This window comes from Elephantulus edwardii, unplaced genomic scaffold (assembly GCF_000299155.1).
Source record: "Elephantulus edwardii isolate Elephantulus edwardi_28Jun2011 unplaced genomic scaffold, EleEdw1.0 scaffold00055, whole genome shotgun sequence".
NCBI classification, from domain to species: domain Eukaryota; kingdom Metazoa; phylum Chordata; class Mammalia; order Macroscelidea; family Macroscelididae; genus Elephantulus; species Elephantulus edwardii.
This window is the reverse complement of record NW_006399805.1, coordinates 8,909,389-8,924,812: the sequence shown is the minus strand read 5'-3', so window position 1 is coordinate 8,924,812 and position 15,424 is coordinate 8,909,389. Positions and strand designations below refer to the sequence as shown.

General features: G+C 43.4%; 1 protein-coding gene across 1 annotated transcript in view; it reads right to left on the bottom strand.

The window, feature by feature from the left end:
- Window positions 1-15,424, bottom strand: part of TRIM24 (tripartite motif containing 24) — a gene marked incomplete at its 5' end in the record, with an annotated part of 57,003 nt that overhangs the window by 17,481 nt on the left and 24,098 nt on the right. The window contains 2 exons of the mRNA XM_006887212.1: window positions 215-388; window positions 6,456-6,622. Of these exons, the coding sequence (XP_006887274.1) occupies window positions 215-388; window positions 6,456-6,622 (341 nt within the window). The remainder of the gene's footprint in view (window positions 1-214; window positions 389-6,455; window positions 6,623-15,424) is intronic.

Here is a 15,424-nt window from a genome sequence, read left to right as displayed (position 1 = left end):
CTCCAATTCCCCACAATACTATGTATCAAAAGGCCAACAAAAGTCATGTGATCATGAGCACCCTGGTCAGCTGTACAGCACCAAAATCCTTCTCTGGGCTTTGTCTCTAAATGTTGATAGCAACATTTGTTAGAAAACAAATCAGCAAGGCAGTTCTCCCACACCTTCTGCGAAAGAGCAGAAGGGCGCCTGCAGAGAGAAGGTAGCCACACACCTGTTTTATGGCTTGCTGCGCCAAGAAAGCCATCTGCAGGGGGTTTGGCTTTATTGCTGGCCGTGGGACACTCTGACTGGGTGGATATCTCAGCTGCTGTGGATGAGGAGGAAGGACTGGTCCATTGGATTTGGGGCTGTGATTCTGAAAATTTATCAAACGTGGAGGAGGTTGCTGGAAAAGAGAGTAAGTCTGTATTAACAATTATCTTCTGAAAATCACATCATGAACTCTTCTTCTACAACACTCATACAAAATGCCAGAAAGGAATCACCTCTGCCCCAGATGAATCATTTATGAACATCGCAAGAGTACTACGGACGGGGAGAGCATAGACTTTATGTTGTATAAACAACTTGGGGGGGAAAGTTCTCTTAAGAAAGAGCCCTGGGAAAGCATATGCCAACTCAAGAGAAATCTTTGTAGCAGGATTTGAAGGAGCCCAGGAAGAACAATGCTTGAATGGTCATCCTCTGATCAAATGTTCAAATTCACCTAGCAACTCCAAGAGAAAAATTTGGTACTGTCTCCATAGAAAATACAGACTGGGAGACAGTTCTGTTGTCACATGGGTACCCAGAAGTTATAATTGACTTGACAGCACCTAACAAGCCCTCTGCGACTGGCACGATACCATGTTAAGAAGTAGGTAAAACATGCTAGTGCTTGCTGGTACCTTCTTCAAATCGACTATTAAGTTCAAATTAAAGCAGAATAATAATTGTTAACATTTCTTGAGCACTTACTAAATGTTAGTCACCACTTTCAATATGTTGAATGGCTGAACCATTTAATCTCAAAACAATCGCATGAAATGAGTACTCTGTCCATTTTTACAGAGGATACAGATAATTTCATCAACCTGACCAAGTTTAATAAAGACAGTAACTGATGGACCTGGGATTTTGACTTCAAACAGACTAGTCTTAAAGTTTGCACTCTTAATTGACATCTTACTTCATGGTGATACTATAGTAACATGAAAGAGAATAGTGTTTAGATCTTATTGTGATCTAACTATATTGAAAGCGTTGAGATTAACCTCTTACATGTATTTATTTAGACTTATGAAGTGGCATTATCTTTCTTGTTTATGAGGAAAGATTTGAGAGTTCAGATAATGCAAAAGAAGCCACAAAGCTAGTAAAAGGTAATAGAGGAAAATCAAGGTGCCATATCCTTACCACAGACTGCTTAGCTGACTGTTGATTAAGGTACTAATTACAGCTCAGAGGATGAGTCTCCTGAAGAAAACAAATTTTAAAAGGGAACCGACCCGCTAAGGATACTGGCTGCCCACAGGACAGTAGGATTGATGGGAAGTCAGACTGTGTAAGGGCTAGGCAGGGGAATCATCGTGTCAGCCACAGACACCGAGACCAGCAACTGACAATGGGTGACACTGAGGCCAGTCTCTCCTGAGAGCTTTCAGGGAGGACACTTTACTGCAAAGGACATAGTCTGTTTCAGGATACTCTAACACAGGAGCAGACCTTGTCAGGGAGGCACCAGATCCTCCCAAAGGAGGAATCTTCAAGGTGGAAGCAGCAACGCCTACACTGAAGCTCAGTGAATGCAGGTGGTAAGGTCCAGCCCTATTCCCTAACCCTTTCTCCCCTTCTCTTGCAAATTAAGGGATCCTGATCAAGCAGTATGTTGCCTGTTGGGCTGGTAACTGAAAGGTCAGCAGTTTGATTCCACCAGCTTCACTGAGGGAAAAAGATGGGCAATCTTCTCCCATATACTGACAGTCTAATTGACTCACGGAGGGGTGGTCGCATGAGTCAGAACTGACTTGGCTGTGGTGGATATGAATAGGGTGACACTGGATTCACTTTCTAAGAGTAGCCGGCAAGTGTAGACCACTGACAAGTGAACAGAGAGTGTTTGCAAACCAAGTAAAATTGGGTGGGTGAAAAATGAAAATAACAACATTGCAGAAAAAAAAAACCAAAACAAAACACAGAACTTCACAGAAACCTGATGCAACAGCAATTCTTTCTGGTTCCTATGAAAGTTTTGACTTGAAGAATGTTCCATCATAGAGTACAGAAAACAGCTGGAGGGTTTTCATAGAGTGGAAAACATGTGAATTGATCTCATGCAGAAAGGAGGGAACAAGCACCCTGAGTGGCCCTGACGGAGTGCTGGCCACTCTGTCCTCACTGTGTCTTTCCTGCTGAGTTCACATCTCCACCCAGTGCAAAGATTATGCACCAATTCGGTTATTAGATGGCAAGATGCTCACAGATTGGGAAGAAAAGGCGATGCTTCTCTCAAAACGGTGCACTGGTGACTTGCTGGTCACCTATCAGCCCGCTAACTAAAAGGCTGGCTGTTTGAAAGCACTAGTCACATCTTGGAGGAAAGGTGGGCAATCTCCTGTAATGATGTCCAGCCTGGGACCCCTAAAGTGGCCTGCTCTGAGTGGACTCTACTCCATAGTAGTGCTAGCAGTGATAAGCAGGAAATCACTCTCTAAGAACCCCTGGGACAAGGGAAGTAACTGAGAAGGGTATGACTGGGAACCAGCTTAAAAGGAACAGCCAAGTATTGACTTAATGGAAACAATTAATATGCAATATACAGAAGGGAAAAAACTGAGCTGCAGCACCTCTGACACAAAGTCCTCCTCCACACTCTGGGCCTTGTTTCTAAGTTTGACCGTATTCGAGGTCAGATGTTCTTGGTACCATGTATCTGCCAAGAGCCACCCACTGCGTATCATGAAAATACATGCGCACTGAGAACGGTGTGGTGCTGCTGTGACAAACGAGGACCAGCCTACGACAGGGTACAGGGTATCCGCACACTGTCCTCCACAGCTGTGCACTCAGCCATTGTTTCTCCCCAACTCGTTAACCACACACATCAGTCAGGTCTCCAAAGCAAGAACGACCATGAAGATTTCTAGAGCAATCCTTCAACTGTGTCATCTTGGACGAATGGACAGTGTGGTCTGCCCATTCCACAATGTCAGAGAGACTTACACACTTACTCACAGACAAGCACTGCCCCAGATACCTGGGCACAGGACTGGTGGGAAATGCAACTCAGATAGGCAGGACAGAGACAGTAAGTTTATAAACTCACAGCAAACTCACTGCTGTCAGGTCAGAATCAACGCATAGGTGACTCTCCATCGGGTTTTCTGAGGATGTAAACCTCATGCAGGGAGACTGCCCATCTTTCTCCTACAGATCTGAACCACCAGAAGCTCGGTGCTAACTCTGTACGGACTATGCCACCAGAGGCACAAATCCACAGGTGAAAAGCATCTGGGTGGGTACTGGGCAGAGAGTAGACAAAAAAGAAAGATGAAGGTGTGGAGGTCCAGAAACCAAGAGGAAACCAAATGCGAGGTTATGACCATGTGATGCAAAAACTCTAAGTAGAAAACTGGACTGTAAATACCATAGAAACTGTGTCCAGTGTCGGTCAGAGCAGTAAATCCCAGAGCTGGGGAAACCAGTAGCACATTTCTGAGAGAAGTAGGCCACAGGGTCAGAAGTCATCTCATTTCGTCCACGGTCATAAATAACTATGACAATCTGACCAAGGCACATTATCTACTAAGTGCCTCAGTGTCCTCACTCTCAAGGGAAAAGGCACCAACCACAAGTCATGTTCCTTTCCAGTTTAACAAGTTATGAAATGACCATCATTTTGTCATCTATCAGAATTCAAGATTAGTATTAATACTGGGCTTGTCTGGTGGTAAGAAGGTATGCTGTCAACTCAAAGGCAAGCAGTTCAAATCCACTCGCTGCTCCTTTGGAGAAAGATGGGCAGTCTCCTCCCATGAGAGGTACCGCTTCTGAAGAACTGCTGGAGGGTAAGCGAGGAGTCAGTTCCAACTTGCCCACAGGAAACAACAATTAATATATGACAATGTTTAGTTTGGCATCAGGTACTCAACAAATATCCTTTCTCTTCTTCCTACTGATCTTCAGAAAATTGTATAGCTTATCTGAGACTATTCCTCAACGGTTTCCTCATTCTAGCTCTGCCAGCTACGCTCCTGGTATCTAAAGTGTGCCAGTACCCTCGCTGGGATGCTCTAAGGCATGCTAAAAAAACCAGCTCCTATTTACTTCCTGTCATAACCTGGACAGACTCGAAGCTTGAGACCCGGGGGGGTCTGCTAAATTTCCCTTCTTACAACTACTCCATCAGGTCATATATATCAAGTACACTGTCTCAGGTGGTCACAGTCCAGTGTGATGGGTCTGGTGCCAAAAACTTGGCTTCCCCAGATCACTTGTTTTTCATTTGATCCAGTCACCTCGACTCTGCCTGCCCTGTGCTGGCCAGATTACATCATCAACAGGTGCAGAAGTCATCACTTCCTGATGAAAATAGGACATGTGAACCTATCCCCAAAGAGAGTGGCTAGTTTTGACAATAAACTGAGCAAATTCAGAGGCATTAAGTGGAATCTCACCACCAAGAGGAAGCAGAGAATGGACAAATGTACCCTTTGGGGTCAGAGATTCCTGTGCCAGGGATCGTAGCTTGCTGTTGTCTAGACTCAGGGATTACATCTTGCTATTAAATGAGCAGCTCTGTGGACTGAGAAATTGTATTCTGCGGTTAACTGAGAAGCTCTCTGAACTGTTAACCTGAATTATACCTTATTAACTTCTCTAATAAATTCCGTAACTATGAATATGGTTTTGTCAAGTCTGTGTGGGCACTGCAACAGATCTGGAATCCAGTAAGTGGGTGCAGGAGTGTGGAAGGCCGTGTCGGCCCACACGGGAACTGAGTTTGTGTGGTAGATGCTGCTGATGGCGGCAGGCTCCCTGTGGGGTTAACAGAGGTCAGGCTTGGTCATCTTCATTCACTACACCCTGCTCTAATTTCACCCTGACAGGATAAAGCCCATTAGGACTGACCAATGCTTGATGTTTTTATTGAAGGCTGAAATAAGAGTGCTACGAATGAAGACCATCTCAACATTTTCTAAGACTGCATAAAATAGTCATTATACCACTGAATTACTTTTCTGTAAAGAATATCATACATTCTTCTTGGAGTCAGTAAAATACTAGTGACTCCAGCACACTTCCCTTTTTAGTAGATATTTACACAACTCAGCCTGGGCTGTCCTCTTTGATCACCACTACTATTAAACCGTGCTCCTACCTTCAGTACTATTTAGTATAAAGCACTTCAAAAAGTTCTCAGACACAGGAAGAACATAAACAAACATCAAGACAGAACTATTATGTAGTCTTCATACTTCTTAAAGGGAGAGGTCTGGTGGCTTAGTGGGTAAGGGTTACACTGCCAACCCAAAGGCACATAGTTTGAGCCACAGCTGCTGCATGAAGAAAACAAGGAAAAAAACTCCTCTCATGTAATTTATAGCATCTGGAAATCTTGCTGGTGGGTCAGCTGTGATTGGGCTCTGACTTGATAGCACATAACAAGAACCACACATTCCATATTAAACTTTCATTATGCCTCCGTCTAACAGGCACCCTGACAGCACAATGGTTTACTGCCAGAAGGGCTGGTGGGCTAGAACCCATCCAATGGGTCTGTGGGGAAAAAGATCTGCTGATTTGCTCCCATAAGAATGACAACTAGAAAACACCATGAGGCAGCACGGCTCTGTCACACGAGGCCACTTCACTAGGGGTCAAAAAAATCAACAGCACACAACAACACATCTACATCTAAACTGACTGGTAAAGGACAGGGAAAACATATCTAAGTCTTCAGAAACTGGCTTTAAAATTAATAGGATTCAAAGTTTGTGGACCATGTGCTCTAAACGAAGGTGACCGCTGAAAGCAGCGTGGGCTGCTCTCGCCTTGTTCTGGCCACACAGCTTTCTAAGCCGTGCCTGGGGAGTTACAGGGTCACTCACAGATATGGGCTATCGATAGCATAGCACAGGATTTAAGGACAATAAAGACGAGACGCAAATAGAGGCAGCTGCTAAAGAAACCACAAAATTCTTTCTAAGAATGGCTAAAACTAGGAGTCAAATCAGGGTTCTGGAACCTGATAGATTTTCATAAGATCCTATTTCTGTCAGAGATGGTGGCTGTCCTGGTTATGTTAGGAGCTGCTGAACACAATTGTACCATAATTATCTAAGTCAGGACAGGCCTGCTTCCCAATTTACCTGATGAGAGATGGAGGGTTGCTGGATGGGCCCCTGCATTCTAGGGTTTGGTAAACCCACAGGTGCTGGCCTCCGTTGCACCTGTTGCCTCTGAGCCATTACCTGTTGCTGCATATGCTGGAGCCGTAACTGAGCTAGGCTGATCTGTGTTGGGAACTTGGATAACTGGTTTGAAGATAAGCCACCTGGTGGCTGTGGATTCGGCTCCACCACAGGATTCTGCTTAGGGATTTGTGGCTGGCTCTCCTTATCCTCGATTACTAAAGAACCTGGAGAGACAAAAGACAAAGTGGTCAAGTTCATTCTCCTGACAGTAATGAGATACCACCGTTTGGTAAGCCTATTTATGCTGAACTTTAAAACTTCCAAAGAACTTGGTTTAAAACGAAACCCCTTTTATATTCTTAAAGCATTATCTGTCATGCTGCATTGCTTATGTTGAACGATGAAGAGAGTTAAGCCTCACAGTCACATAGCTGGGATGGGAGGACTCTGTGGGCGTTGTAAAGTCCTCAGACGACATACTGAGGAACACTATATACAGCAGAACTAAACACACAAAAAGGACACTGGATCTCAGTGCAATCCCATACAGTCCACCTGAGTACCAGAGACTTGAATCTTTCAAATTCCCCTTCCTTACTGCACCTACTCTTGGAGAGAACATGTTGACAGGGAGGGCTGAAGCATACAAAGCTGGAATTTTTCAACACGAGATTCTAGCTTAGTAAGCAAAAGCCGTCCTCACTACAGTGACTCTTCACTGAAGACCTGAAGTGCACCAGGCACTGGGACAGGTATTTGTGTTCTTTTACTGAGAGGGAACAGAGTTCACAATGAATAAATAACTTAGTATCTTGGACAGAACTGTCTTGACATAAACCTTCACCTAGACTCACACCCCTCCTGGCTCCCCATGCGTGGTTCCCAGAAGCAAAGGATGAGCCCTGACAGCCCCATCTGGAGACCGACGCAGCTCTGAAAGGTGCCAGTTAGAGCTACTACTCACAGCTCCACTAAGTTACTCTGATCAAGGTGGGAAAATGAGTCCCTCTGTTCTACATGGTCTTTTGTCTTAGTTCTTTGGAAAAACAGCCTGTGTAATTTCTTTCCTGAGCCCTGAGCTACCATTGATCCAGTTCTCCTATCATAGAGGATCTGTTACATTTGTACAAGTTAATCAGTTTTTCTTGGGTAAATGAAACAATTTGTAGTTTGACACTTTTGTCTGGACCTGGGCTTCCGCCTGCCCTACAAATGGCACACACTCTTATAGGACTGGTCAACAGATGATGCAACTGAAGTTACTATGTTATGCAAATTAGGTTTGTGGTCTACAGGAAGTATATTCATCCACTTGAGAGAGGATTGGTCACTTTTTGATCCTGCTGGAAAGGCCATGCCTTGAAATTGACAAAGAGTTTATAACATGTAGCTGTATGTGTGTGTGTGTGGCCATTCCCACAGAGGTCTTTCTGATAGGAAGCAGGTAAAAGCAGAAAACAGGCATGGCAGTGAAGCAGAAGAAGAGAAAAGCAACAAGGAACCTTCTAGAACACCTGTAATGTGGGTCAAGCACTACAATTTTAAAAGAACAGTTTCAGGACCAGGGAACCTTCTGGCAAACCCAAGAGGAGCCTAGCCTGAGGGAGGCTGAAAGAGCTGCCCTGCGCTGAAGAGAGGATTTGCCTCAAGGCTTCCTGATGTCATTCCAGGCTGTTCCCTGCTCCTTGCAAACCAGTGAACTCTGAGAGTTCTCCGAGCTCTGTGTGCCACTGCAACAGACAATGGAACCAGATGAGATGCAGAGTACCATGGACGACGGCTGCTGTGAGGCCCGAGATCCAGCTAGAGGGTGGTGGTATGTCTGAGCATGCCGACCTCATGGACAGAGCTTTGTTCTGATGGGGACTGTCATTATCCTCCATAAAATAGATTTGGATACTATCACCTCACCAGGCCACACCCACATATCCTGCTACACATCAACTTTAAAATACTACCCCATCAGTGTGTGTGCAGTTGTCACCAGAACTCTTAATGCACCTGTGTTGTATGTGGGTGCATTTACATGCTGCACATGGCATGTAGACAAGGACACATAGCTACATGTAACAATTGTTGAGTGGTCAGCACTCATGATGTGACAAGTTCTGCAGACGGGTGCCAGGCAGAGTGGCTTGTACACATCTGTATTTCCCAAGAAGATCTTCCTTCCAGTGAAGGAGGGGACGTGGATGTAACTGCCTGGCCTGTAGCTGGAGGCATCTGGCCATATACTCTTTTATTGCTATCTGGGAGGGTCCTTGTCTCCTTTCTTTGAGTATATGCTCTTCTTCTGTGTAAACTCATTTCTTCCCTTCCGGGGGGTTCTGAGAAAGCTGTCACTCCAATCATTCTTTCCCACGAAAACTCTGGTCATAGAAGTGAGAGCAACCACCTCCAATCATTCTGAAGCACTAGAAATGAGCTCCTAGTTCAAAATAAGCCCTAAGGTGTAATAATTCTGGTTGTTAACGAACCGTATATGAACCCAAATGAAAGCCAGGCTAGTGAGTGCTTCTGACCCAGTGACGGTAGAGGGCAGAAGAGAATTGTCCTATGAGATTCCTGAGGCTGTAATTTTTATGTAAACAGCCAGCTACATCTTTCTCCTGAAAGCCAGCTGAGTTCAAACCATTAACCTTTGGGTAAGCAATTAATTACTTAACTGCTGCATCACCGAATACTAACCCCAAACCCACTGGGTTGACTGTGACTCCTGGTGGCCCTCTATCAAGTCACAAGACAGGAAATCTTAACTCCTACATCTGGTGGATTTGACCCATCAACCTTCTGGTTGGCAGCTCATGGCTCCTCAAACAACGTATAGGGATATCTTTAAATTTCCGTTTGCCACAATTGTGTGTGAAAAACAAGGAGCAAGCAGTAAGACTATGTCTACCTAGCAAAGAACCTAACAGGAAAGTGTTAAAAAGTCCACTGTCTTATGTCTCAAGTGAACAGTACAGCATCCATGTGTGGAGGAGTGGGAAGTACATACGTACACGTGGAAGGCACACACACACACACACACACACATATCAACACTTCCACACTAACGAAGCTCCGGTGGCCGTCAATCTGAAGGCATGTGGCTCAAATCCAGCAGCTGCTCAGAGGGAGAAAGATTGGCAACATCTTCCTGTGGGACTTAATGCTTTTGAAAACCTGCTGGAGGGTCAGCGGTCAGCTGTGGGTTCTGACTTGATGATACAGACAACATCAACACTAATTAAAACACTAAGTATCATGTCTTCAAAATAAGCCATTTGGGTGGTAGAGGAGATTTCAGTATCAGATCATAAACATTAAAAGATCCATTAACCAAGTGTCACTTTGGGAAAACATACACAATTGGCCTACCTAAATTGATAATATTTTGAGCCCAGAAGCTAGGATCACAGTGAAATTGGATGGTGTTGTTGGTGGCTGGGGACGCATCACACCTGGCTCGAAGGAGGTGCCGTAACCGGTATGTAATCTAGGAGAGAGGAGAAAACATAGCCTTGGTCTTAGTAATGGTGACAAACAAGGTGACTAGTAAATACTCAAAAATGGTCTCTAGTGCACATGTCAGCATGCTTAAAGACCACACACAGGACATATCAAGTGGACACGGGACATCAACTCTCTTCCCAAACAAGTTTTGTGGTAGAACTAACTCAGGTGCATTGCTGAATAAAAACCAAAAATTACCTTAAACTAAGAGTTAGATTGAAGTCAGTACTTTGAATTATTAATAACTAATTCAAATATCTGTAAAATAAAACATTTAACTCTCTTGCTCTTTTATTTACCCTTTGGAAGGATATGGAATTGAGAATGGGGTTAGAAGGTGACAGAATACAAAGCAACTCCTTTGCTGTAACCAGACCTGCTGGGTCAAGTCCTGGTGATTCTCCCTCAGTCCTTGACAGCATGAGCACCTGGCTCACTCACCACCACTAACATTCACATTCACTTACTGCTGTCGAGTCAGAAATGCCTCACAGCCGATTCTCCAACAGGCTTCTAGGAGACTGTAAGTCCCACGTTAGAAGCCACTGGTGGGTTCAAATCTCAGAGGTGCAACAGCTTTGAGTTAGCAGTGCTACCTTTTAGGGAAAGTCTTGTGATAATTCATGATGTTTTAAATATCCAGAAATAATCTTTCAATCAGTTCACCCCCTCTAGTACACAGTGTCCCACAAGCCCTTGCTCTCATTAAGTTTCCTTGCGATGTAATCTCACCCTTTGCCCTTCAATTCTCCTATGCTGTAAGAGTTGACTGTCACTGTGGCGTGACCATACTGACACCAGCACATGTACAGAGTTTTCAGAAGCAGATTATCAGGGCTTACTACTAAGGCACCTTTAGACTGATTCTAACACCACACTATTGGCTAGTATTCAATTACCATCAATTTGCCCGATGCAATGTATCGTTTCACTTCCCGAACATTGCTTCCCCTGGGCTTTGATTGTGGATCCCAATAGAAATGAAAAGATGAACAATGCAAATCTTTTTTCATTTATGATGAGGTTGTTTATGGAGCTCGTTGTGAGAACTTGGGGTGTAACCAATATGGAAAAGTGCAGTTTTCTGTCTTCATCACTAAATGGCTCTGATCTTCTTCATTTTCAGACGCAAGGCTGTGTCTCTGCATATTGGAAATTATCAGTCCTACAATTCTGACGACACAAGATCTTCTAATAGTACACCTTCTCAGTTTATTTGTAACCACACAGGCTACACAGCATCCCCTTGTTCTGATCCAACATTTGTTCTTTTGGTCTAAGAACAGCACAATGAAGTGTTCTGGAATTACTTTTAAAACTTCAACAAATTATTTTCAAAAATTATTATCTATAGAGGGCTGACCTGAGAGCCTCTGCATACGAGCTGGCAGTCCTGATCTCTTGCCACACCAGAAGACACTAAGCTACAGCGGACAAGGGGAGGGGAGGCTCTGAGCCGAGAGCAAGCGCTCACCTCTGCTTGTGGGGCAAGAGAACTGAGGTGTCCCTGGGGTTCTAGCTCCCTTCATCTGAGGGCCCTTGCCTCTGCAGTTGCGGGGCAGTCTCAGGGGCCAAACAGGACAAGAGACTTTAGTATACAGAACTTCAAGCATAGCAAAGAATCTCCATAGCTCTCTGACTTGAGAGCCCCTCCTGCTTGCAAGCTGCTTGAGCTGGCAGCACTGATCTCTAATTTGCCATGTGAGAGACAAAGGAAGACTTTAAGTTCCAGGTGAACAGGTACATGAGAAACTGAGTTTCACACCTCTAAGCCACTTCACATACGAAGGAGGCCTATAGAATTGGTGTCAGGGAATACAATGCAAGATTCCTACAGGGGTGCAGTGCAGAACAGAAAGAACCTCAAGGACTTTGTTATTGTTATGTTTCATCAAGTTGCTTGAAACTCATAGCGACCCTATGTACAACAGCCCTGAACCTTGCTCTCTCTATCAGGTGCCAATCTTATTATCTCTGACACACCTATCCTCATTACCCCAGTCAATGAGTTAATCCATCTCATTGAGGGTCTTCCTCTCTTGCACTGTCCCTCCAGCCTCCCAAGCATTGTTAACACTAAAATTATACAAAGTATCTTTTCAGATCACAATGCCATAAAACCAGAAATTAACCACAAGAGGATAAAGCCACCAACCTGGAGGATAAATAACACTCTGCTAGAACATGATTGGCACCAGATGGCTCTGCTGGAGAAGGGGGAACAATCTCCTATACCAGTCAGATCTGATTTGACGTACACACACAAATATAATAATAATAACAACAACAACAACAACATGATTGGGTTACAGAAGAAATAAAGAATAAAAAAGTTCCTTGAAACAAATGACAATGAAAATTCAAATGTACCAAAACCTCTGGGATACAGCTAAGGCAGTCTTTAGTGGCCAGTTCATAGCAAAAGGCAAACACATAAAAAACAAAGGAAAAAAGCAAAATTAACGATCTAACTCAACAACTTCATCAAACAAAGAACAACAATCTAACCCAGTAGGCTCTAGAAGAAGGGAAATTATAAGAACAAGAGCTGAAAACACTGCAATTCAAATGTATCAATTTGGTCTTTCTTACTCATTGTTCACCTTTCCCCTACATTTGAAGCAAATGAAAGAAAAGACCAAGGCCTGGGTCAGGCACACATTAGCCTTTACAACAAGACCACTGCATATTATCACTCTGAGGAGGTTCTCGGCAGCAACAGGACAACATCATATGCATACAGGACGGCCTGGTAACAACTAATTTTCAACACAACAGTAACTAAAGGCAAATATAAAGAAACAGGATTTCAAACAGCTTCTGCAATCAAGATGTAATAACAACCACAACTTGTGACTAGAATGTCAAAGTTGGAAAACAAGGCAGGTTCACAGTTTGAAAACATGGCTGTAGGGACAGAAATAAGGTTGAAGATGGCATGACAGAATTCTGTACAATCAGCAACTTAATCAATATAAACACCTTTTAAAATCACATAAATGACTACTGGACACATGGGCATCCCCTGATGGAACACACAGGGATCAAATGGACTAAATCTGTGAAAAGAGCTCATGGAAAGCTCAACATTATCAGTCAGAACAAGGCTAGGCCTTGACTATGAAACAGATTAGCAATGGCTTATATGCAAATTCAAATTAAGTTCAACTATGTTCTGCCATGTGACTGTAAAACCTAGTGTAGGTGACAGAAAACAGATTAATACGGATTATGTTAAACTGACTTCAGGGTGTGAATCCAATGAATCTTCAATAGAGTTCAAGAAAGAAATTCTTTTTTTTTCCCTTCATCCAGTTTTTCTCAGTCTTACCCCCACCCCAATGCCAGCCTCATTCTACAACAGTGGCACCATATAGCATTTGTCCCTTTGTGACTGAGATACTTCACTCAGCATAATGTCCTCCAGGGTCACCCATTTTGAATAATATTGCATGAGTTCCTTGTTTTTCAATGCAGCATAGTATTCCATTGTGCGAATATACCACAGCTTCTCTACCCATTCGTTTGTTGATGGGCATTTAGGTTGTTTCCAACTCCTTGCTATTGTAAACAAAGCCGCGATAAACATGGGTATACATATATCTACTTGGATGTCATTTATGGTCTCTTTAGGGTATATTCCCAGTAGTGGAATTGCTGGGTCAAATGGTGTCTTTATTTGCAACTTTTTGAGAAAGCGCCACAATGCTTTCCACAGTGGTTGCACCATTTTACACTCCCACCAACAGTGAATAAGGGTTCCAGTCTCTCCACAACCTCGCCAGCATTTGTTGCTTGCTGTTCTGTTAAATTTTGCTAGTCTTACTGGAATGAGATGATATCTCATGGTTGTTTTGATTTGCATCGCTCTCAGGGCTAGGGATTTTGAACATTTCTTCATGTGCTTGTTGGCCATCTGAATGTCTTCCTTGGTGAAGTGTCTGTTCATATCCTGTGCCCATTTTTCAATTGGATTTTTCTCCTTTATCTTGTTGGGGTGCTCGAGTATTTTATAAATTCTAGATATAAGTCCCTTGTCTGACATGTCATTACCAAAAACTTTTTCCCAGTCTGTGGCTTCCCTTTTTACCCTGTTAGAGAAGTTTCTGGATGCGCATAGGGATTTGATTCTTAGAAGGTCCCATTCATCTATTTTATCTTCTCCTGGTTGTAAATTTTTCAGAATACTGGGAAGACTCTATATGTTGTGGATTAGCACTACTAAAGTTTTTCCAAGCTTTTCTTGAATGAAGTTTACAGTCCTTGGTTTTAATCCTAGGTCCATGATCCACCTTGAGTTGGTTTTTGTATATGGAGTGAGGTGGGGATCTTGTTTAATTCTTCTGCAGATAGTTTTCCAATTTTGCCAACACCATTTGTTAAAAAGGCTGTCATTTCCCCACCTAACTGATTTCATCTCTTTGTCAAAAATCAATTGCTCATAAATAGATGGGCTGATTTCTGGGTTCTCAATTCTATTCCATTGATCTATGTGTCTGTCATTGTACCAGTACCATGCTGTCTTGACTACCACGGCAGTGTAGTAGGATTTTAAGTCAGGGAGTGAGATGCCTCCTACCGTTTTTCTATTTTTAAGGAGTGCTTTGCTTATTCGTGGCTTCTTTCCATTCCAAATGAAGCTGGAGATTGCCTTTTCCATCTCATTGAAGAATGAAATTGGTAAGAAAGAAATTCTTAACATGCATGTCTTCAGTATCTCACTCCTAGGTCTCAGCCACTCAAAGCCTGGTCCATGGACCAGCAGCGTTATTAGCATCACCCAGGAATGACTCATATGCAAAATACAGAATCAAATCTGAGTCACTACTCCAGAGCAGCTGGCGTCCAAAGCATAGAGGGGGTTGTTGTTGTTGTTATGTGCCGTCAAGTCGCTTGCGACTCATAGCGACCCTATGTACAACAGCCCTAAACTCTGCTCTGTCCTGTGCCAATCGCACTGGGGGTAACAGATGATAGAACCCTAGAGGTCAGGCATCCACTTTGGATCCTAGCTGCCTTTCTTCCTATGTAACCTCAGACATGGTACTCTCTTCTCTTCCGTGCTGTAGTTTCACCACAGTGGGAGGGAGAGGTGTCTCCGAAGGACTGATATTTTAAATATTATCACGGATTTGCTAAGAACGAGACTAAGAAATACAAATGGTTAGCTATATTTGATGCTATGTTAGGTTCACTACCACTAAGCCTGAGCAATATTAACTTGGAAACGAATGAAAGAGGAGTGAAAATAGATTACAAGTAGCCCTTACATTATATGAAGTAAAAAAAAATAACACTTATAAAACCAAAATATTCTGATGCATTAAAATTAGGATCAGATAAAATACTTAAATAAAAAGGACAAAAGGCACATTGATGAATTTTGAGCATTCCAAAGACGCCACTGTTCTGTGGTGCCATCCCTGTCCACCTTACCAGGCGCTTGCTGTAAAGCAATGCAGTGCTGCTTCCGCTGGAGACAGCCCACTTGGAGAAATGCATGACATGCTCCAGCTGTTTAGAAAGTCCAC